Source organism: Alosa sapidissima, chromosome 22, assembly GCF_018492685.1.
Source record: "Alosa sapidissima isolate fAloSap1 chromosome 22, fAloSap1.pri, whole genome shotgun sequence".
NCBI lineage: Eukaryota > Metazoa > Chordata > Actinopteri > Clupeiformes > Clupeidae > Alosa > Alosa sapidissima.
This window is the reverse complement of record NC_055978.1, coordinates 26,527,174-26,544,845: the sequence shown is the minus strand read 5'-3', so window position 1 is coordinate 26,544,845 and position 17,672 is coordinate 26,527,174. Positions and strand designations below refer to the sequence as shown.

General features: G+C 40.4%; 1 protein-coding gene and 1 long non-coding RNA gene across 2 annotated transcripts; both read right to left on the bottom strand.

The window, feature by feature from the left end:
* Positions 1-1,983: 1,983 nt before the first annotated feature.
* Positions 1,984-4,164, bottom strand: LOC121697378. Its single transcript, XR_006026438.1, has 3 exons — positions 4,064-4,164; positions 2,607-2,857; positions 1,984-2,157 (listed from the first exon to the last, which is right to left on the bottom strand). It is a non-coding gene; the product is annotated as an uncharacterized LOC121697378 (long non-coding RNA).
* Positions 4,165-14,322: 10,158 nt separating this feature from the next.
* Positions 14,323-17,313, bottom strand: LOC121697613 (beta-microseminoprotein). The gene is made up of 4 exons (XM_042079195.1): positions 17,273-17,313; positions 16,779-16,884; positions 16,189-16,294; positions 14,323-14,473 (listed from the first exon to the last, which is right to left on the bottom strand). The coding sequence occupies exons 1-4, from the start codon at positions 17,273-17,275 to the stop codon at positions 14,341-14,343; spliced, it is 348 nt and encodes a 115-aa protein (XP_041935129.1). The 5' UTR covers positions 17,276-17,313; the 3' UTR covers positions 14,323-14,340.
* Positions 17,314-17,672: the final 359 nt, after the last annotated feature.

Here is a 17,672-nt window from a genome sequence, read left to right as displayed (position 1 = left end):
ATCTATCTATCTATATATATATATATATTATTGAGCTAGTTGAAGGTGGATGTGTTGTATATTGCCACTAGATTAAGGCATTTCAGACTGTAAATGGGAGCTCATATCAGGAGCTGATGACCAACTTCATGAGTAGGCTACAAACACATAATACCACGGGTGCCCAAATACCTGCCTATAAAGGGCAAACAATTAATCTGGGTGGAGGGCCATAAGCATAATGTTATGTCACTTTTGACACTTCTGCTTGACTAGGATCACTAACACTGAGTTAAGTTGTTGGCAGACTAGGACTCTATAAAGCACACAGGTTAAGTGGTTGGTGTTCCAGTCATTTGTTGTTTTGCACTCTGTCTTTTACTCATGCTATGTTGTTTTTTTATGGCTTTTAATTACTTTTTTAAAATGTTATCTTGTGTGTTTTATGTTTTCTTTTTTATTCTGCACTTCAACTATCTCTTATGGAAATTAACCATGATTTTACTATGACTGAATAACTATGGTTGGTTGGGTAATGACCACATTTTTTTGTTTTCATGGGTAACCATGATAACCATGGTTTATCACTAAGCACCATGCCCCGCAGGCCCTATGACAGAACAATTCTGGTCCCTCTGGGGGCTTCCTGTCAGTGCTGGGCCCTTAGAATGGAATCCATTTTAAGATGAGTCTGATAACAAAATGTGGAAAACTTGAAAGGGTCTGAAAACTTTCCGTATGCACTGTAAGGGAATAGCTTGTATTTCAAAACGCCTGTGTGAATGTATCAAACGTGTGTACCAAAAGGCACATTTTGTGTTGTATTTTTATTGACCAGTAGGTGTCCTAGGGCACTTTCGAAGCCTCGAGAAATGAACCACTTTTCAACACATCTGGCTGGAAAGCTTCAAGGCTTCAAGAAGCTTCATCTTGCCATCACTACACACACCCAATCCAAAACTGCTTGAGTGCCATGTGCACAGAGGGGAGGGGCGTGTCAAGTGCGGGATTTAAAGAAGCAGTGTGAATTAGTAGAGTTGAAATTTGATCTAGGCCTATTTCCAAAAACCCTATTTCTTAACAGAATGTGTGTTTTCTCAATTATACTATTTTTGTGATTGTTTGGAGCCAAAATCGAGATTGACATTGAATTTTAATTAACTGCAAAGTCCTAATGTATAACATATTTGACATGAATCGGAAAAATCATCTGAGATACATCAAAATTGATCATGTATCACTATAGGGCAGCCACTGGTTAGCGCTTCGAACCCAGACTGGAAGGCCACGGCTGAAGTGCCCTTGAGCAAGGTACCTAACCCCTCACTACTCCCCGAGCGCCACTGTTGTTGCAGGCAGCTCACTGCGCTGGGATTAGAGTGTGCTTCACCTCACTGTGTGTTCACTGTGTGCAGTGTGTTTCACTAATTCACTGACTGGGATAAATGCAGAGACCAAATTTCCCTCACGGGATCAAAAGAGTATACTTATATAAACAGTAAAAGAAACAACGCACTCACTTCCTGTCTGGTGTGGCTAATGCAATAAAAGTTGTTAGTCTTGGGGAGTCACGAGGTGAAACTATATGCCAACCACGAGACTCAATGACATAAGGGGGTGCTATAGTCCCTGTGCCAAGCTCAAGGCCAAGCCTTTGTCCGTGAGTGAATTATATGACACCTGTTGGGCATGTCAAATTTCATGAGTTTTCATCCATTGCAGACAAACTATAACAGATTGGAGACAAACTATAACAGATTGGAGACAAACTATAACAGCTCTTTCAAAAACAATATGGCCTTGCGCCTCAGCTCTAATAAACAGAACTTCCTGACCCTGTCCACTTAATCTGTCCCACCTTCAACACAGCCTAGGCTGCCAAAAGTTGCGGTAAGAAACGTCTTTTAAAAATGTCCCTAAAATGTGAATCGTCATGGCTCCCCATTAGCCATTCTGGCATTGTGCACAGACAAAACAGATGTAGGAAGAACACACTCAGACTCTGACTCTGATGCTAAGCTTTATTCCAAGAATTATATCAGAACATAAAATCTGTAAACGATGACAGGTTTGTAAATGTTAAGCAGGTGGTGTCCAGCATGTACACTGCATAGGACGGTAACCACGATATTCCCCAATGTAATAGACCGTATTTTTGTCATCAGACCGCCACCAGGCCTGTACATAGTCCAAAAGACAGACAGACAGACAGAAAGAAAGAAAAAGAGTCAGGGTTGCAGTATATGCACATGAAGAAATGGTTATGAAATCCTGATGTCACAGCATTGTGGGAGTGTCCAATAACCAACAGAGAATATGACATTATTCCACCCTCCAGTGTTGTGCTTTACCCACCCCATCTCATTCTGTTAAAAACATTGTTGTTGTGTATTCATTGCACATTTTAGCCTATCCTCAAAATCACTATGATCTATAGTGCCTAGTGCATGTAGAGTGCAGTCAAATGTATATTCATTTAGATGAGGACTTCACACTATTGAGTGTCCAAGGTAAAAGCAGGATACAATTCATTTAGAAGTTCATTTTCACAAGTGTGAAACATCTGTCAAGCATTACTTTCAACCTCAACATTAAGAATAAATTTAAGAATTTCACAGTGAGCTTACCAAACAGGACACTCTTCCATGCATTCCATAACGGATATAGGTGGCAGTGTGTTCACAGTTGTTGTCTATATGGTTAAATTTTCCACAACATTTGTTGCTAGGCGCATCGTTCTTTATTTTATGGCATTGATTAAGTCTTTCTTGTATATCCTCTCGTTCTTTTTTTGTCAACACATGCTGAGGATCTTGAAAATTATCAACGCGGAGCTGTATGTTTGTGTCAGGGAGGATATACATGGTTTGGCATCCGCCTGTTGGACAGATCAATAGTTGTGAAAACAATTACAATTTGACACATTGACAATGGAGGGATTATTGACCTCATAAAAAATAGCCATTCTACTTTATAATGTACTTTAGGCCTGTAGAAAACAGCACGTGTAGATAAATAACTGGTTTAGATGTATTAAACCAAAAATTATTAAACACAATAAACATGTATCATTTAGCCTATAGAGTTGACCTAAGTAGGCTACATTACCCAGCATTCAGAGTATCTCAGAGTATCATTCAGAGTAGTCAATCAGGGCCACATTTCCTAAACACACTGTAAGCCTGCCTAAATGTGTAAAATCCCTCTTACAAATGTTATAGACTACGATTTTCAGAGCATTTCCTGAAAACATACAGTAGTTTGAATGGCCTGGCCACCACACCAACAACAACTATAACAACAACTGACTGCAACGATATTAACATCTACACTGACCAACGATCTCTTATGAATATTTTTCATGTTCATGAATGCGATGTCCAAAATGCAATAGATTCTAATTTGCTGTCAGCATTTCTTTGGTCTTTTGTTGACCAATTGCTAGTGATCCACAATATATTAGCCTATTATTATTATTATTATTATTATTATTATTATTATTAGCCTATTATATCAATAATATTCATGTTGTGGTCACTATATGACATGTAAATATTATCATTCTTATCAACTTCAGCGATAGGCTACATAAAACATTTTTTTTTTTTTACAGGGTGGCTCCAATTGGAATGAATGGGTGGCGGTGTTTTCACAACACACACAGCTTTATGGAAATCAAGGGGGTAAGCGAACATCCGGTAAGTGTACCCTCTATGGGAGATCCCTCTATGGGAGATCCCATAGGCCAACAAGCCTACTGCTAGCATTCCATTGAACCCCATTCATTTTTGCGTCACTTTTACAGTGAATAACTTTACATCTGAAGCATTTAAAGACTCTATTTGTCCATTGTTTATTTCTAAAGAAACACAACAATGTAGTAAAATGAGCACACAATTTGCTAAAATGAGCGCACATTCTCTCAATATACAAAAATATCTTGCAATGACACCCCCTGGGCTCTGTAGGATTTGGGATCCTAAACTGAGTATGTTTACATAGATATTAATATACCGATGTTAACCCAGTTAAAACAATAATCCGAATAAGACAAAACCTTATTGTGAGGAAAATCATAACTAACTTTCTGTTTGGTGGAAAACATGCGCTCCTTCACTATCTAGTATTCCAAAAGCCAATCCATAATGTTCTCCGTTATTAAAGTTAATAATGTCACCGAGTTTCCACTGTGGAAAGAAGAAAAAAAATGGTTATCGTTATATGATTTAGCAGATGATTTTGTCCAAAGTAACTTACAAATAAAAACAATACAATAGTTAACAGTTAACAGTTAACAGTTAAAAATAACAGTTAACATTTTTAAAAAGTTGGTAAGACTAGGCTACATTAAGGAAATTAGCGATAATGTCAATGCCATATCAATGATCAATATCCTAATGAAAATAAACAAATACCATAATATACAAACCATAACTCATGAACTATTTCATTAATTAAGTGAACAGATACAATTGTCAGGGTTTTATTACTTTTTTGTAATAAGGGTTAATTGATTCTCATAAGGGGTGGGATGTTAATACAATGTATAGAAAATGGAGAATTTTCTATATGCATAAAAGAAATGTGGTTCAATGCATTTCAATATGCCTTTTCCAGTAATTTTCTTGGTATGGCCAGGATACTTCCCGCTAGAAGGAAAAGACAAGCTGCAGACAGAACTTTCCTCATGGCAGCAAGGAGTGGTGACTGAAATAAACATAATAGTACCAATAATATTAAATAATTGTCTTTATTTTAAAAATGTAGTCATAATAAATGGCAATTGTTCCTTCCTACCATAACAAATCAAGTAGCTTAACACCATTTATAAGCACCATAAATCCCTTCAGTGTCAACAGTGTAACAAACAGTCTTCCAACATTCTGTCCTGTATAAGTTTAACTTCACCAGTGTAAAGCAGTCAACATACCAATTACCGTATCACCTTATAACAGTACAGCCCCAAAGCAACATGTGGGTTAATCTGGAAATAGTGTGTCCCTGAAATCAAATGTCGCTTTTCCAAGAATGTCCTGTCCTTTGCTCCAATGAAAATATGCCACACAATTTCTGTTTACTTCTACATGCTTTAGCCAACACTTGCATACTAATGCATTCTATATACTTTTATACTCATAGCCTACCTAATGCATTCTTATATGCTCATTCTTATGAACAGAATCTTAATATGCTCAGGCATGCACCACTAACTGCATCTTAATATGGTCATTGCTCTGCTGTCCGCTACCAGGTGTGCTCAAAGAAGGAAATGATGTTCAATGGAGTCTCACTTACCTGTGGTCCAGGCGACAAGTGGATGCAGTGCTTCAGGCACCAGGAGATTTTAAAGCCCCACTTATCATTCATCAGCCAATCATTACCCTCACACACCAGTACAATGCAAAACCAATTCAATAATGAACCGATTAAAAAACTACACACAGCTCGAAACTACCCATAACACTGAAATGTATGCAGTCCTGTGAGTTGCTATAGGTATGTACATAGCATGCAGCTAAATATAAACACGGGTCTCAGAACAGTAAAGTAAATGTATGATATTTCCATAACCTGGGAGAAATGGTTCCCACTCTGCAGGGACACTCCCATGACCTCCTGCTATGATGATAAGAGAATACCCCTGGTGATTCAAAAGGTCTCCAGATGTAGACAGTCTACAGTGTCTCCATGTACATTTCTATTTGATTGCTATTTGGTAATTTAAGAGTGTCTTTGTTCAGGTTATATATACAGTACTGTAAGGAAAATGACAAAGACTTCTTGCTGTCTTTCTCGTCCTTACTCGAGGTCACTCTCCACTCTCTCTCTCTATCTGATATGAGGTGTAGAAACGTAGAAAATGCTGAATTAATTTGATCAACTACATGCATTCTAGAGACGTACTCTTTCTGATCATTATTACAGCACCTCTGTTTCCCTGAAAGAAACTTTGACACCAGTGTACATGTGTACACATGAAAACTGATGTAACTCTCCAACAGTTTGCAAAAAGAACTGAGCATGTCTTAAAATGCAAATGACATAGAAGATATGAGAAATTATCAGATTTCTCATATCTTCTCAAAATGTTATTTTAATATAATCCATGGCCATCATTACACAGCAGCTGGTGAGGCGCTATTTGAGCATGTGGTTGCACGACCTGGCCAGTCTACACAGAGATAGGTCCATTAAGATGTTTTATCTTACCGCAGTAGCCAACGTCCAAGGGCTTATCAGGGAAATGTTAGAACAGTGTTTGTATTGGGGGAAAGTAGTGTCAGCAGAGCTCACAGAGGAGATCCTTCACCTATGTGCAGGGGAATGGCCCAAGAGAAGGAAATGGAGAGTCAAGCATGTGGACATAAAACTTTATTTTATGTTTTATTATGTTATGTTTATGTTTTGCTCTATTTTATGTTTTTTATGCATTTGTGCTTTCTTGCTTTTTGGGCCACACACACGAATAATAGCAAGTGCTATTTGTAAGCCTGACAATACAATAGCCCTCTCATAAGTTGACTTACCCCTTTATTATCCCCAATACGAGATATAGTGTGGCTCTTGTCTTTGTGTTTCTCTATTATCAGTCAGGCACTGTTTCAACACTTGCAGTCTATACTGTACTGTGATTTCATATACAGGAGGTGTACTGTAGAGTGAAATACAGCAACTTACTGGTTATTTGCTGCCAGCAAGTTGCTGTAAATTTTACGTTGAACTTTTTACAGTGTAACTGATATTTTCAACATTGTTGAATCTTTTTATTCATGTGACTTGTTGAAATGATGCAAAATTGCCAACTCAAAGCCCACTCTGAACACAATACAACATCTAGAAATGTGTGTGTGTGTGTCTGTGTCTACACTAAGCATGTAGGCCTATACATTCCACTAAACCATGCTTTTTACTAAAACCTAGCCTTCACGCATTTGCACTCGTCTATTATTTGAACTCATTGGCAAAGTGAAACTAAATTCACCAAGGTGTCAGTCAACCACAAGACAGTTATGTGCAGTTACTTTCACTATTGACTGACAATGGGTTACCATCGAAAACATAGGCTGGAAAAAGCAACACTTACACCATATATTGCTCAAATGACTGAATAAAACAGCATTTATCCTGCAGAGGAGTTGCTTATATCTCGTGACAGTGCGTCTTCAGCTGTGCTACAGTACATATGTGTCTCTCGCCTCTCCCCTAATCACTTTTAACCGTCATTACCAATTTGCAAATGATGGTGAATAACTACTCATCATGAGATATACAGTATTTCGTAATATCTTTATTGTAATTATGTTTCCCATTGTAATCGTGCAATTTGTAATGTTTTGCTTGGACGTGCGCTGCTGTGCGTTCATGGATGATAGGTGCACCCGCCAATATGACTGTTGACAATGCGCTCTTAAAATAACATATAAACAACTCGCCATAGACTTCTGACCAGGTGTACAATAGCGATTTTTAGACAATGTGCTAAGCCACTCCCTAAGTTATTAATTGCCACACCCCTGGGCGCATTGTTTAAAAAATAAACCTGCAAAATAAGGAATTAAACTTTGCACCGGGTGGAAAACGAGTTTTACGCCATGCGCCGGGGTGCAAAATACAGCCCATAGTGTCAGAAAGTTCAAATAGTCCGTAGGAAATGGAATTGTCCAGGGGAATAGGAGTTGTCATAGGGGAAGTGGTGGATCGGCAGAAAGGGCCAGGAATCCGGGCAGAGTTGTCATAGGCAGGTGGTGGGTCGCTAGGCTGTACGGGCCAGGAATCCAGGTAGGGGGACAGTAATAGGCAATGGTAGTGCAGTCATAGGGATGGGGCTTCAGGTGAGATGAGGGCCAAGCACACGGATGGCTGATGACTGGTGATGGTATACCTCACAAGTGAGGTAAGGGGGAAGAAAGAGAGATGTAGAGTAGGTTAGTATTACTGAAAATCAAAATGGTTAATGTCAATAAGTTATCAGTGGTACTATATATTGTTACAGTATACCATAGTGAGAATAGGCAAGAGAGGGAGAGTTGAGAGAGAGAGAGAAGGGGAGAGAGGAGAGAGGGGGGGGGGGTTGTACGGCATGACACATGAAAAGTCCATGACAGCACTATGCTATAGCAGCATAACTAAGGCATGGTGAGGGGTAGTCAACACCAGTGCAGGTATGGCCAGTGACCACCATTGCACGCATGACTGGGGTGCCAATCACACGAGGAAGGGTGGTCCATTCCAAAATAAAACAGCGCCCTCTAAAGTCACAAAATTCGACAGGTCACAGAATTTCGTGCAACACCGGAAAGGACATCCCCGAGCAAATATCCGGAAGTCCCGTTTACCTCTCATGAGTGCGTGCGTCTGGAGTTTACAATCCGCAATTTTTACACGTTTTAGAAAAGTTAATTAACAAAACCGTCATTTGCACGCACATTTCACCGCCGCCTAGTTTCTTGATATCTTCTCCAGTTTTATTGTTTTTCTCAAGGTTCATCGTCGGTCCTAGCCTGACGTTGTCATACTCAAATTAGTCAGAATATGAGTCTGACCTAGCGTTCATGGGCTTCGGAAAAACCTTTCTCCGAGTGAAAACATCATCATTCTGCGTCATTCACGTCACTTAATGTGTGAGTCAGAGGTCGGAAACTGAGGCTAGATTTTGCTAACAGAGTTGCCCAGTTAGGGGCTCGTCATCACTTTTGTCGTCACGTTGTAGTTCGTTTGTAGTCCATGTGGCCTTTCATGTCCAACAGTTTTAATGTGAACTTGGGAATTTGCCCTTTTTATCACTTGAAAAGCTGCATATCTTTCTTTCACGAGCATCTTACACTATATTTTAAGCAAATACAGTTGTTTGTTTAGGATTAGTGAGTGTATCTTTTAACCTTTGTTTTGGCATCCGTGTTTGTCACACATTCGATGGCAAAGCACTTGAACACTTGCTGTCGGAAAAACAAAGTAGCCATGGGGGCGGTCCTTGTCATTCCGAGGTGCTCTGAATGCACCCTGATACTGCTCCATTGGGACGTAATTATGGGCCGTGTTTCAACCGATACAGGGGGGGAATGCCTCTGCACTCAATTGGATAGACCTAACCAATCAGAGCAACAAAATAGCTTACTGTGAGGTGTAGGAAGAAAACACACGAACCATCCTTCTGCTCCTATATCCCCTCCGTTTTAAAAAAGAATTCTGTTGAACAGTGTTATGCTACAAACATGTTAAACAGCTGGGAAAGGCTGTCGCAAATCCCTTGAACAGGTGGTCAATCAGATATTTCAAACGAACGAGGGAACATGTTGCAATGCAACAGCGCTGTTTTCCCTTGATGAAAGTGAAACCACCAGTTTCACCATCTCAACTTTGGCCAACGTTTTCAGAAATAATAGTTTTCAGTGATACAACCTCATTAAATAATATGAATTTTCCATATGGGGTCTTAAAAGCCATGTATCCTTCTAGCCACAGCGTTTTTGTTTCAAACATAGCCTAAGCCTAATCTAAGCGTGCTCAGATGACGTGATAGACCAGGCGCTGTTGCTCACCTGTCCATCATCGTAAAGCCTGATTTGATTGGTCCGCCCGATTTAGGGCGAGCATACTTCCACCACTATAGAGCATATGTCTATGCTATAGAGTGTCCCAGTGACTTCCGTTTTACTTCCGCTACAAGGGACCCATATTTCCAAAAAAATATGAACGGGAGTTAATGGAGAGGTAACAATTATTTTTTGGTCCAGTTTGAATTGTGCCACGAATTTCACATATAATGTGTGTTAATTTAAAAGATAATTTTTCACGTCAAGAAAGTACTGTTGTTCGATAGACTTCAAAAGTTATGTTGGTTTTGTGCGAATCCGCTCAGTGGACTACATATCTCGTCTCGAACGATGTAGTACTACGTCACCAACGTAATGAAACGATAAGATTAGCTGTTATTAGGGCTTGGCGATATGTACCAAAAGTCATATCCCGATATATTTAGGTTGAATATCGATATACGATCTATATCCCGATATTTTTTCCGCAAAGTTAGAGCTGTAAAATTAAATGTTTAGTCAAATAGGAGTAGTTTTATTGAAAACTCACTACTCAAATAACAATAAAATGTACACATAAACTGGAGTGCCTTTTTTTGAAATCAAAGCTCCGTAAGGTGCACATTTAAATAAAAAAAATATCTTAAATAAAAAAAAGCCTATAAAATAAAATAGGCCAATCTTTTTCTGAAATAAATATATTTATATGAGAAAAGTAGCATGCAGTTTCACAGCAGTGCAGAGAGCTCCGGTCAGCAGGTTGCGTGGAGTTGGACCAAATTTGAACTATATTGATATATGCAATATGGTCTAATTCCATATCGCATTTTAAAATATATCGATATATCTTTTATATCGATATATCGCCCAGCCCTAGCTGTTATGCTAGTTAACGGTTGCATCTTGCTGCCTGCTATGTCACTTAACAGTATCTAATGTACAGTCTATGGATGAATACAACTTACCTGATGTGTTTAATCTTCTGACTCATGGTATTTTCATCAGCAAGGAAAGCCCATTAAGACCTGTTGCTGGTATGCTTGTACAATCTAGTGTGGCTGTGAATGAGCTAACGTCACTAGCGCGACTGATGGGTTTCTAGTCGTTGGAATTACGATCTTTCACAATGTTTGTAATTCAATAGTTACGAAACAAACTGCAAATGTCTTTACATGAAAAATTCAAACATCATATGGGTAATTCAAGGCACAAGTCAACCGGGACCAGAAAATAATTTCCCATGGAGACAAACGGAAGTGGCGTCACTGGGACACTCTATGGAGCAATGCCAGACCGAACTTCCCGTGGGGCGGGACTAAGTTCGGAATGGCACCCAGGCTACGTCGGTCCCCCTCGGTAGTGCCTCTAACATGGCAAACGTTCTCGCCCTGTAGGGTAGACTGAGTAGCCTACAGTTGAGACACTTTTTGACCACACAAAATCAAACACAAAAATAGATACTGAAAAGAAGTGATTTTCCACATGACATTCCACATGCCATTTCCTTAGCTTGTAGACCAAAATATTATCAATCAATAGGCTACCCTTAAGTAGGCTAGTTTATATTTTCCACAATTAGCTCATAAACATAAGGTGCATTTTTGTCTCGACTGTGTCTCAACTGTACCCATATGGAGTACAATTTGAGACAGTGCCTGGTAATCTGGTACAGTTGAGACACCCATTTTTAATGATGTAGGCCTATAGTTAACTAACCGTTCGTTGCAAAAATTAATAGATAAAAACATAGCAATTGCAATATGCCAGTTTTTAGGGCACAGAATAATGATGATACCAGTTTAACAGTAACATAAGTGTAATGAGCTCATTATCGAAGGTACTTACTTTGAAAAAAAAAAACATTTGCCGATATCCTTGGATGGGAGATAGCCTACCTGTGTCTTTCAAATTTTCCATGATCAAAGAGGTCACTAATATGCATAGTGCATAGCAAAAATCACAACTTGGGCTTGCTGTGCACGCAAGATATTTAAGGTGTCTCAACTGTACTCAGTCTAACGACATCATTACTCTTTCTGTCCTCCAATCAGTTCAGCCCAACCGAACCAGACATTGCCGAGCGAACAGAAAGGGAAACGAGGGAGGGGCTGGAAAAGTCGCTTGAAACCAAGCACTAAGCGCCACCTGGTGTAAAAGAGGCATACGTGGCCTGCAGGCGTGTTGCGCAACGAATAAAAGAAGGCCAAGACTAGAGCAGCGGTTCCCAAACTTTTTCCCGCGGACCACCTTCTACTGTACATACTGACTCGGCTCGTGTACCCCCACCATCCGACACATAAAAAAGTAACACATTCTATTGACGCATTCCAGGCATCATGTTTAATTAGCCGCCCTACATGATAACAAATAACAAAATCAAAATGTGCAACTGGTCTATGAGCTCTCATGCTAAAAAAAACAGTGTGAAGAACAACATTAGACTTGTTAGATAGCACCTCACTGCCATGGGTGGATTATGGTATTATTTTGGGCCCCTGGGCCCAGATGTATTAAGGGCCCCCCACTTATTGTCGTATATGTGGCAGGGAGGGGGTTGGGGGTCCTCCCCCAGAACATTTTAAATTTTTTTGATGTGATTTCCTGTATTCTGGTGCATTTTGGGGATGGCCAATACTAAATTCAATCAGATTCATAGCCTACATCCTGATTTGTTGATATTGAGGCAATGATTCCATGCAAAGGCTTGGGCTTCAGGGCCCCCTGACCCCTTGGGCCCCTGGGCCTGGGCCCGGTAGGCCCGTGCAGTAATCCATCCCTGCTCACTGCAAACCACGCCCTGTGGCTTTGGGCAGTCTGTCTCCCAATCCACGTGAAGCCTAGAACTATATGCCTCGTCATATGCCTACTTTTGTTTTTTTCGTCTTTTCTGTCTCTCGTCCTTTTTTGGGGCAGCCGTGGCCTACTGGTTAGCGCTTCGGACTTGTAACCGGAGGGTTGCCGGTTTGAACCCCCGACCAGTAGGCACGGCTGAAGTGCCCTTGAGCAAGGCACCTAACCCCTCGCCGCTGTTGTTGCACAGTGCCAGCATTAGTGTGTGCTTCACCTCACTGTGTGTTCACTGTGTGCTGACTGTGTTTCACTAATTCACGGATTAGGATAAATGCAGAGACCAAATTCCTCACGGGATCAAAAGAGAATACTATAGGCCTACCATACTTTTATCCCCCTGCGCTCCACCTCATCAGTCTGCTCCCCATCCCATTCCATCGTTACCTGTCTCCTGCTCTGTTTCTCTCCCTTCTCCTCTACGATCTCTTTAATTAGGCCTTTTGGACAGTGTCCCTGTTTTTAGCCAGTTTTCCATGTTTGCGCAGCCTTCTACCTAGCCTAACTTCCAAGAAACTAACGCGCCAGATTCGAAATTATTTATTATTTATGAATTAATTAGATTATTAATTAATGAATACATTTTAACACCTTTCCGACATTGCCCTTTTCATCTTGCATACCCCCTAGTGACAGCTTGCGTACCACCGGTGGTACGCGTACCAGTTTGGGAATCCCTGTTCTATAGTGGCCAAATCAAAGCCCAGACCTCAATCCAATAGAACATATGTGGCTGGACTTGAAAAGGGCTGTTCACACCTGATCCCCATCCAACCTGGCAGAGCTTGAGCAGTTTTTCAGAGTAAAATTGCTATGTCCAGATGTGCAAGCCTAATCGAGACCTACACAGACTCCATGCAACCAAAAGCCAAATAATATTTAATTATTTAATAATATTTAAAAAGATAATATTATATTGTCTAAGGGAGGTGAATATTTTAGGCACTGTACACACATTCTGTATTTTTTTTTGTTTCAGGATTTTTGTGTGTTTCTCCGTCTACATATTACAGTATATTGAGCTAGTTGAGGTGGATGGGTTGTATATTGCCACTAGATGAAGGAGTTTCAGACTGTAAATAGGAGCTCATATCAGGAGCTGATGACCGGCTCCATGAGTAGGCTACACACACATCATACCAGGGGTGCCCATATTCCTGCCTATAAAGGGCAAACAATTAATCTGGGTGAAGGGCCACAGGCCAAAAGTAAGCATTTATGTTATGTCACTTTTGACGCTTTTGTTTGACTAGGATCACTATTACTGAGTTAAGTTGTTGGCTGACTAGGTCACTATAAAGCACACAGGTTAAGTGGTTGGTGGTGTTTCAGTAATTTGTTGTTTTGCACTCTGTCGTTTACTCATTCTATGTTGTTTTTTATGGCCTTTAATTATTACTTTTTAAAATGTTTTACCTTGTGTGTTTTATGTTTTTTTTATTCTACACTTTTTAAAGAATTATCTGACTATTGCCCTTCTATACTTTTATTTGCTATTACTGTTTGCTTTTGTTTATGTAAAGCATATTGAATGACCTCTGTGTATAAAATGTGCTATGTAAATAAACTTAATTTGACTTTACATTAAATTGAAATCATATTTTTGTTAGTATGTTACTGCCTCAGACAGTGCTCCATGGTGACCCCAGCTACTAACTTGTGTCCTAGGCATGCTGATATCTACTGACAGGAGCTCCACAGCGCCCCCTATTGCCTCGTATAAAACTGTGGTCAGATAATGAACTGCAGTAACCCTTAAAAAGCTGTTGGGACAGTGTGCGTGCACACACCCACACACACACACACACACACACTCACACACACACACTACAATGAACAGCCAAACATGGGTATAATCATAGATATGTTTATACAAGTTTTTTGACATTTTGAAACAATGATGCACACAATAGTATTATACATAAAATACACAAAAGAGAAACTATACTATTAAACTAAACTATTAAAATATGATTTTGGTTTATTTCAACACAGCAGAAATCCCACCAGGACATTCAACGGATGGGTCTGACTTCAGCACCACTTTGGATGTGCAGGTCTTCTTATCCACTATCTGCTGGCAATCTTCAGGCATCACCACAATATTCGGGATTCTATTGAGAGTACACAGTGAATCAAGCACAACACCCAACAATCTCAAAGTGACCATATTCCCTATCCCATGATGATTACAATGACATCATTAATCTTGTCCTGGGATATGCTTGCTATCTTCTATGTTAGTGTTTCTCAAAGTGTGGTCCGGGGACCACTGGTGGTCCGCAAGCTATCCCAAGTGGTCCGCGAGCAGACGTTGTAAAAAATAATATAGATGAGTTGTTTGCAATATTGAGTTCTGCAACACTGCCTATGTAAGCTATGCCAATTTAAATCATATGAATCCTCTGACACAATAAGCAAGGTGCAAAGACAATAAGCAAGGTGGTTCAGTGAGTAGGCCTATTTTGTCTATTAGCTAGGTGGTCCGTGAGGTTTTTTCTAATGGTTAAGTGGTCCTTGGTCTGTAAAAGTTTGAGAAACACTGTTCTATATCATCAATATAAATGAAACCTGGGATTTTGTCCAGATTGCAGACAATTATAAACCTTCACTGCAAAGCATGTGTCAGACAGAAATGTTGAAAGAAACACTACTTGTAATAAAGGTGACATGATGGATGAACGGAGTAGTTTAAAATGGACTTGCTGATGTTAACATAGCATGCAACGTTGATCTGTCAAAAACATACTCAGATGCTGTTTCACAAGCCAATTTACAACGTTATAATTAGGCTGGGGAGTAAAATGGCCCATTTTAGTAGATATCATGGTTATCTGGCACCCACATTAATAATTAAGTGAATGTTATGCTGATAGGCTGCCTTGCAGCCAAATACCATTCACAATAGGCTCCAGCACCTTTTTCCTGAATCTCCATCTCAAAGTGGTAAAGGAATGTGTGGAGGGGGCGGTGATCAGAGGAATGGTTTGTGTCAAAGTCTGTATTTGCATCACAGTCTGGTCCTTGGACCCGACCCACTCTCCCTCTCATGAGCGGAATCACCCTCACGGCTAAATCAAGTTCCCTTGATTATCTCATATAGGGTATAAATATGGTACTCAGCTTTCGGACGAACTTTCCTCACCCTAGGGAAAACAGGATCTGATGTAACCATGGCTTTGTACAGACGTATTCACATGGAGCTCACATGTGTATGAAGCGTCCTCATGACGTGCCGCATTAGTTGATGCACACCATCAACAAGTCACCATCGGTGCACACTCGGCATTGGAGGGTTTGTAACACACTACCGCTTAACAGTGAGAGTGCCACTGGCTAGGGAGAGGGTGCAGTGGTCAGAAAGGTGTGCAAGAGGCACGCACATCCCAGTTAAAGAGGTGCTGGACTCAAAGAGACTGAGATGAACATGAGTAAAAGACTGCACACTAGAGCTCCAATTGATGAGATGGTTTAATCACCACAAGTGTAACGTTTCTGGCCACATTGCCCTTGCTCAAACATCAGTTTCAGAAAGGGCCTCTGTCTTTGTTCAGATTCACACGTTTCTTAGTGGCCATTTATGTATGCCATTTAAATATGAAGGTAAAAACAATCTTGTTTCCCGTTCATGGTAGCTTTGTGGTCATGCACCAAACTGTCCCTATTCAATAAAGCCGAGGCAGCCGAACCCAAACAAGTACAAACATAAACAGCTATACATATGCTTTTACCTTTCCTGATAATGACAATGGCTTCCTTACTACCCTTGTCTGGGACTTTGTTTACAATAGGCTGTAACAGCATGATGTCTAGGTGGTTTTGGACTCACGTGTTGCAACAACCAGCGCCACCCTTTGTGCAGTCACAGGAATAGCAGTTCTCAGTCACCCAGTTAGAACCAAATGGATGGATATCCCCTTTTCTGTCCTGGCAACCTGAATGCATAGACAGATGCACACACATTGAGTTAGGTTAGTTAAGTTAGAACTGAAGTATAGTCCACTCCTAATATTTTTCCACTGGAGAAGATACACAGATTGGACACACATTGGCCTACACATATATAATAATAATAATAATAATACATTTAATTTGTATAGTGCTTTTCAAGACACTCAAAGGCGCTTATATGACTCACAGCAGAATGTAGGATGAAATAGCTATCTTAACCCTGACAGATATGGCCATGCTACATTCTGTTTTCTGTCTTGAGTGGGAGAGAGAGTCGGGGTGGGATCCGGAAAGGACCACGGGGCGGGAATCGGACCCGGGTCGCCGGCGTACGGTGCAGATGCCCCAGCCGGTTGCGCCACAGCTGGGGCCTACATTCTGTCTTAACCCTGGTAGATATGACCATGGTACATTCCATGGTTACATGTCCATTTGTTCTGATTAACACAAAACCAGTAGCTGACGTACCTGTTGGTAGTTCGTTGATGTTTTCAATCACTAGTGGCTCAAAAAAGCACTGGCCAGAAATCACAGCAACGAAGCACAGGAAAGTGCACAGTCTAAGGAAAGAACCCTGAGAGACACAAAAGTTGCGAAGACGTCATTGTGTTGAGCTGTGTGTGGCAGAAGGAGCTGGATGGTGTACTTGAAGATTTGTGCCCTAAATAATGACTTCAATCTCATTTTGATGGTACAGTGACTTATAATTGAGAGAACTCTGCACTGAGGTACTGCACTCAGGAACCATTCAGGACATGTGACCCAACATTGCTTTTAGACACTTTAGCATAAAATCCCAACATGCAGTTCGATAGACTTTCAAGTCTGTACATTAATGACACTAAAAGGGTACCCAGTGTCATCACAGTGTTATAGTAACATCTCACATCACATTGTTATAGTAACATCTCTTTCAATTCTCTCTCAATTCAGATGATAAAGTGAGCGTGGCTTTTTCTTACCATGGTGGTAGTAGTAGAGAGGAGTTTCAGTAGATGTGCTTGCGCTGGTTGTGCTAGACTGCAGTCTGTCACTCTCATTTATACTTCTTCTGATCCCTCCTTCCCAAACAGTCTAAATGTTTGCCATGCTGTGGGTCAAACCCTTAAAATAAACAATTTGATAAGACTGACCTTTGTTGTCTCCTCTGATTGTCTGTTTGTTTAACCCAAAAGTGTAGGCGGGGGAAGGTTAAGAAAGGTGAACAGTGCTCATTGATGAGATTATATTATTAATGAAATTATCAATCCGAGGGGGCAACGAGGGAGAATGGGAAATTGGGTCAAAGATAAGACTGGAGTCGAAAATTCGATTTTGGCTAGTTACATACATATACAAATACATAAATTGGTCTTAAAAGTG

Bases quoted from the DNA above. Each gene is read 5' to 3' on its own strand.
- LOC121697613 (XM_042079195.1), bottom strand. The intron at 16,295-16,778 runs GTACGTCAGCTA...CTATGCATTCAG, and splicing joins CATCAACGAACTACCAACAG to GTTGCCAGGACAGAAAAGGG. The intron at 14,474-16,188 runs GTGAGTCCAAAA...TACTCTCAATAG, and splicing joins GGCGCTGGTTGTTGCAACAC to AATCCCGAATATTGTGGTGA.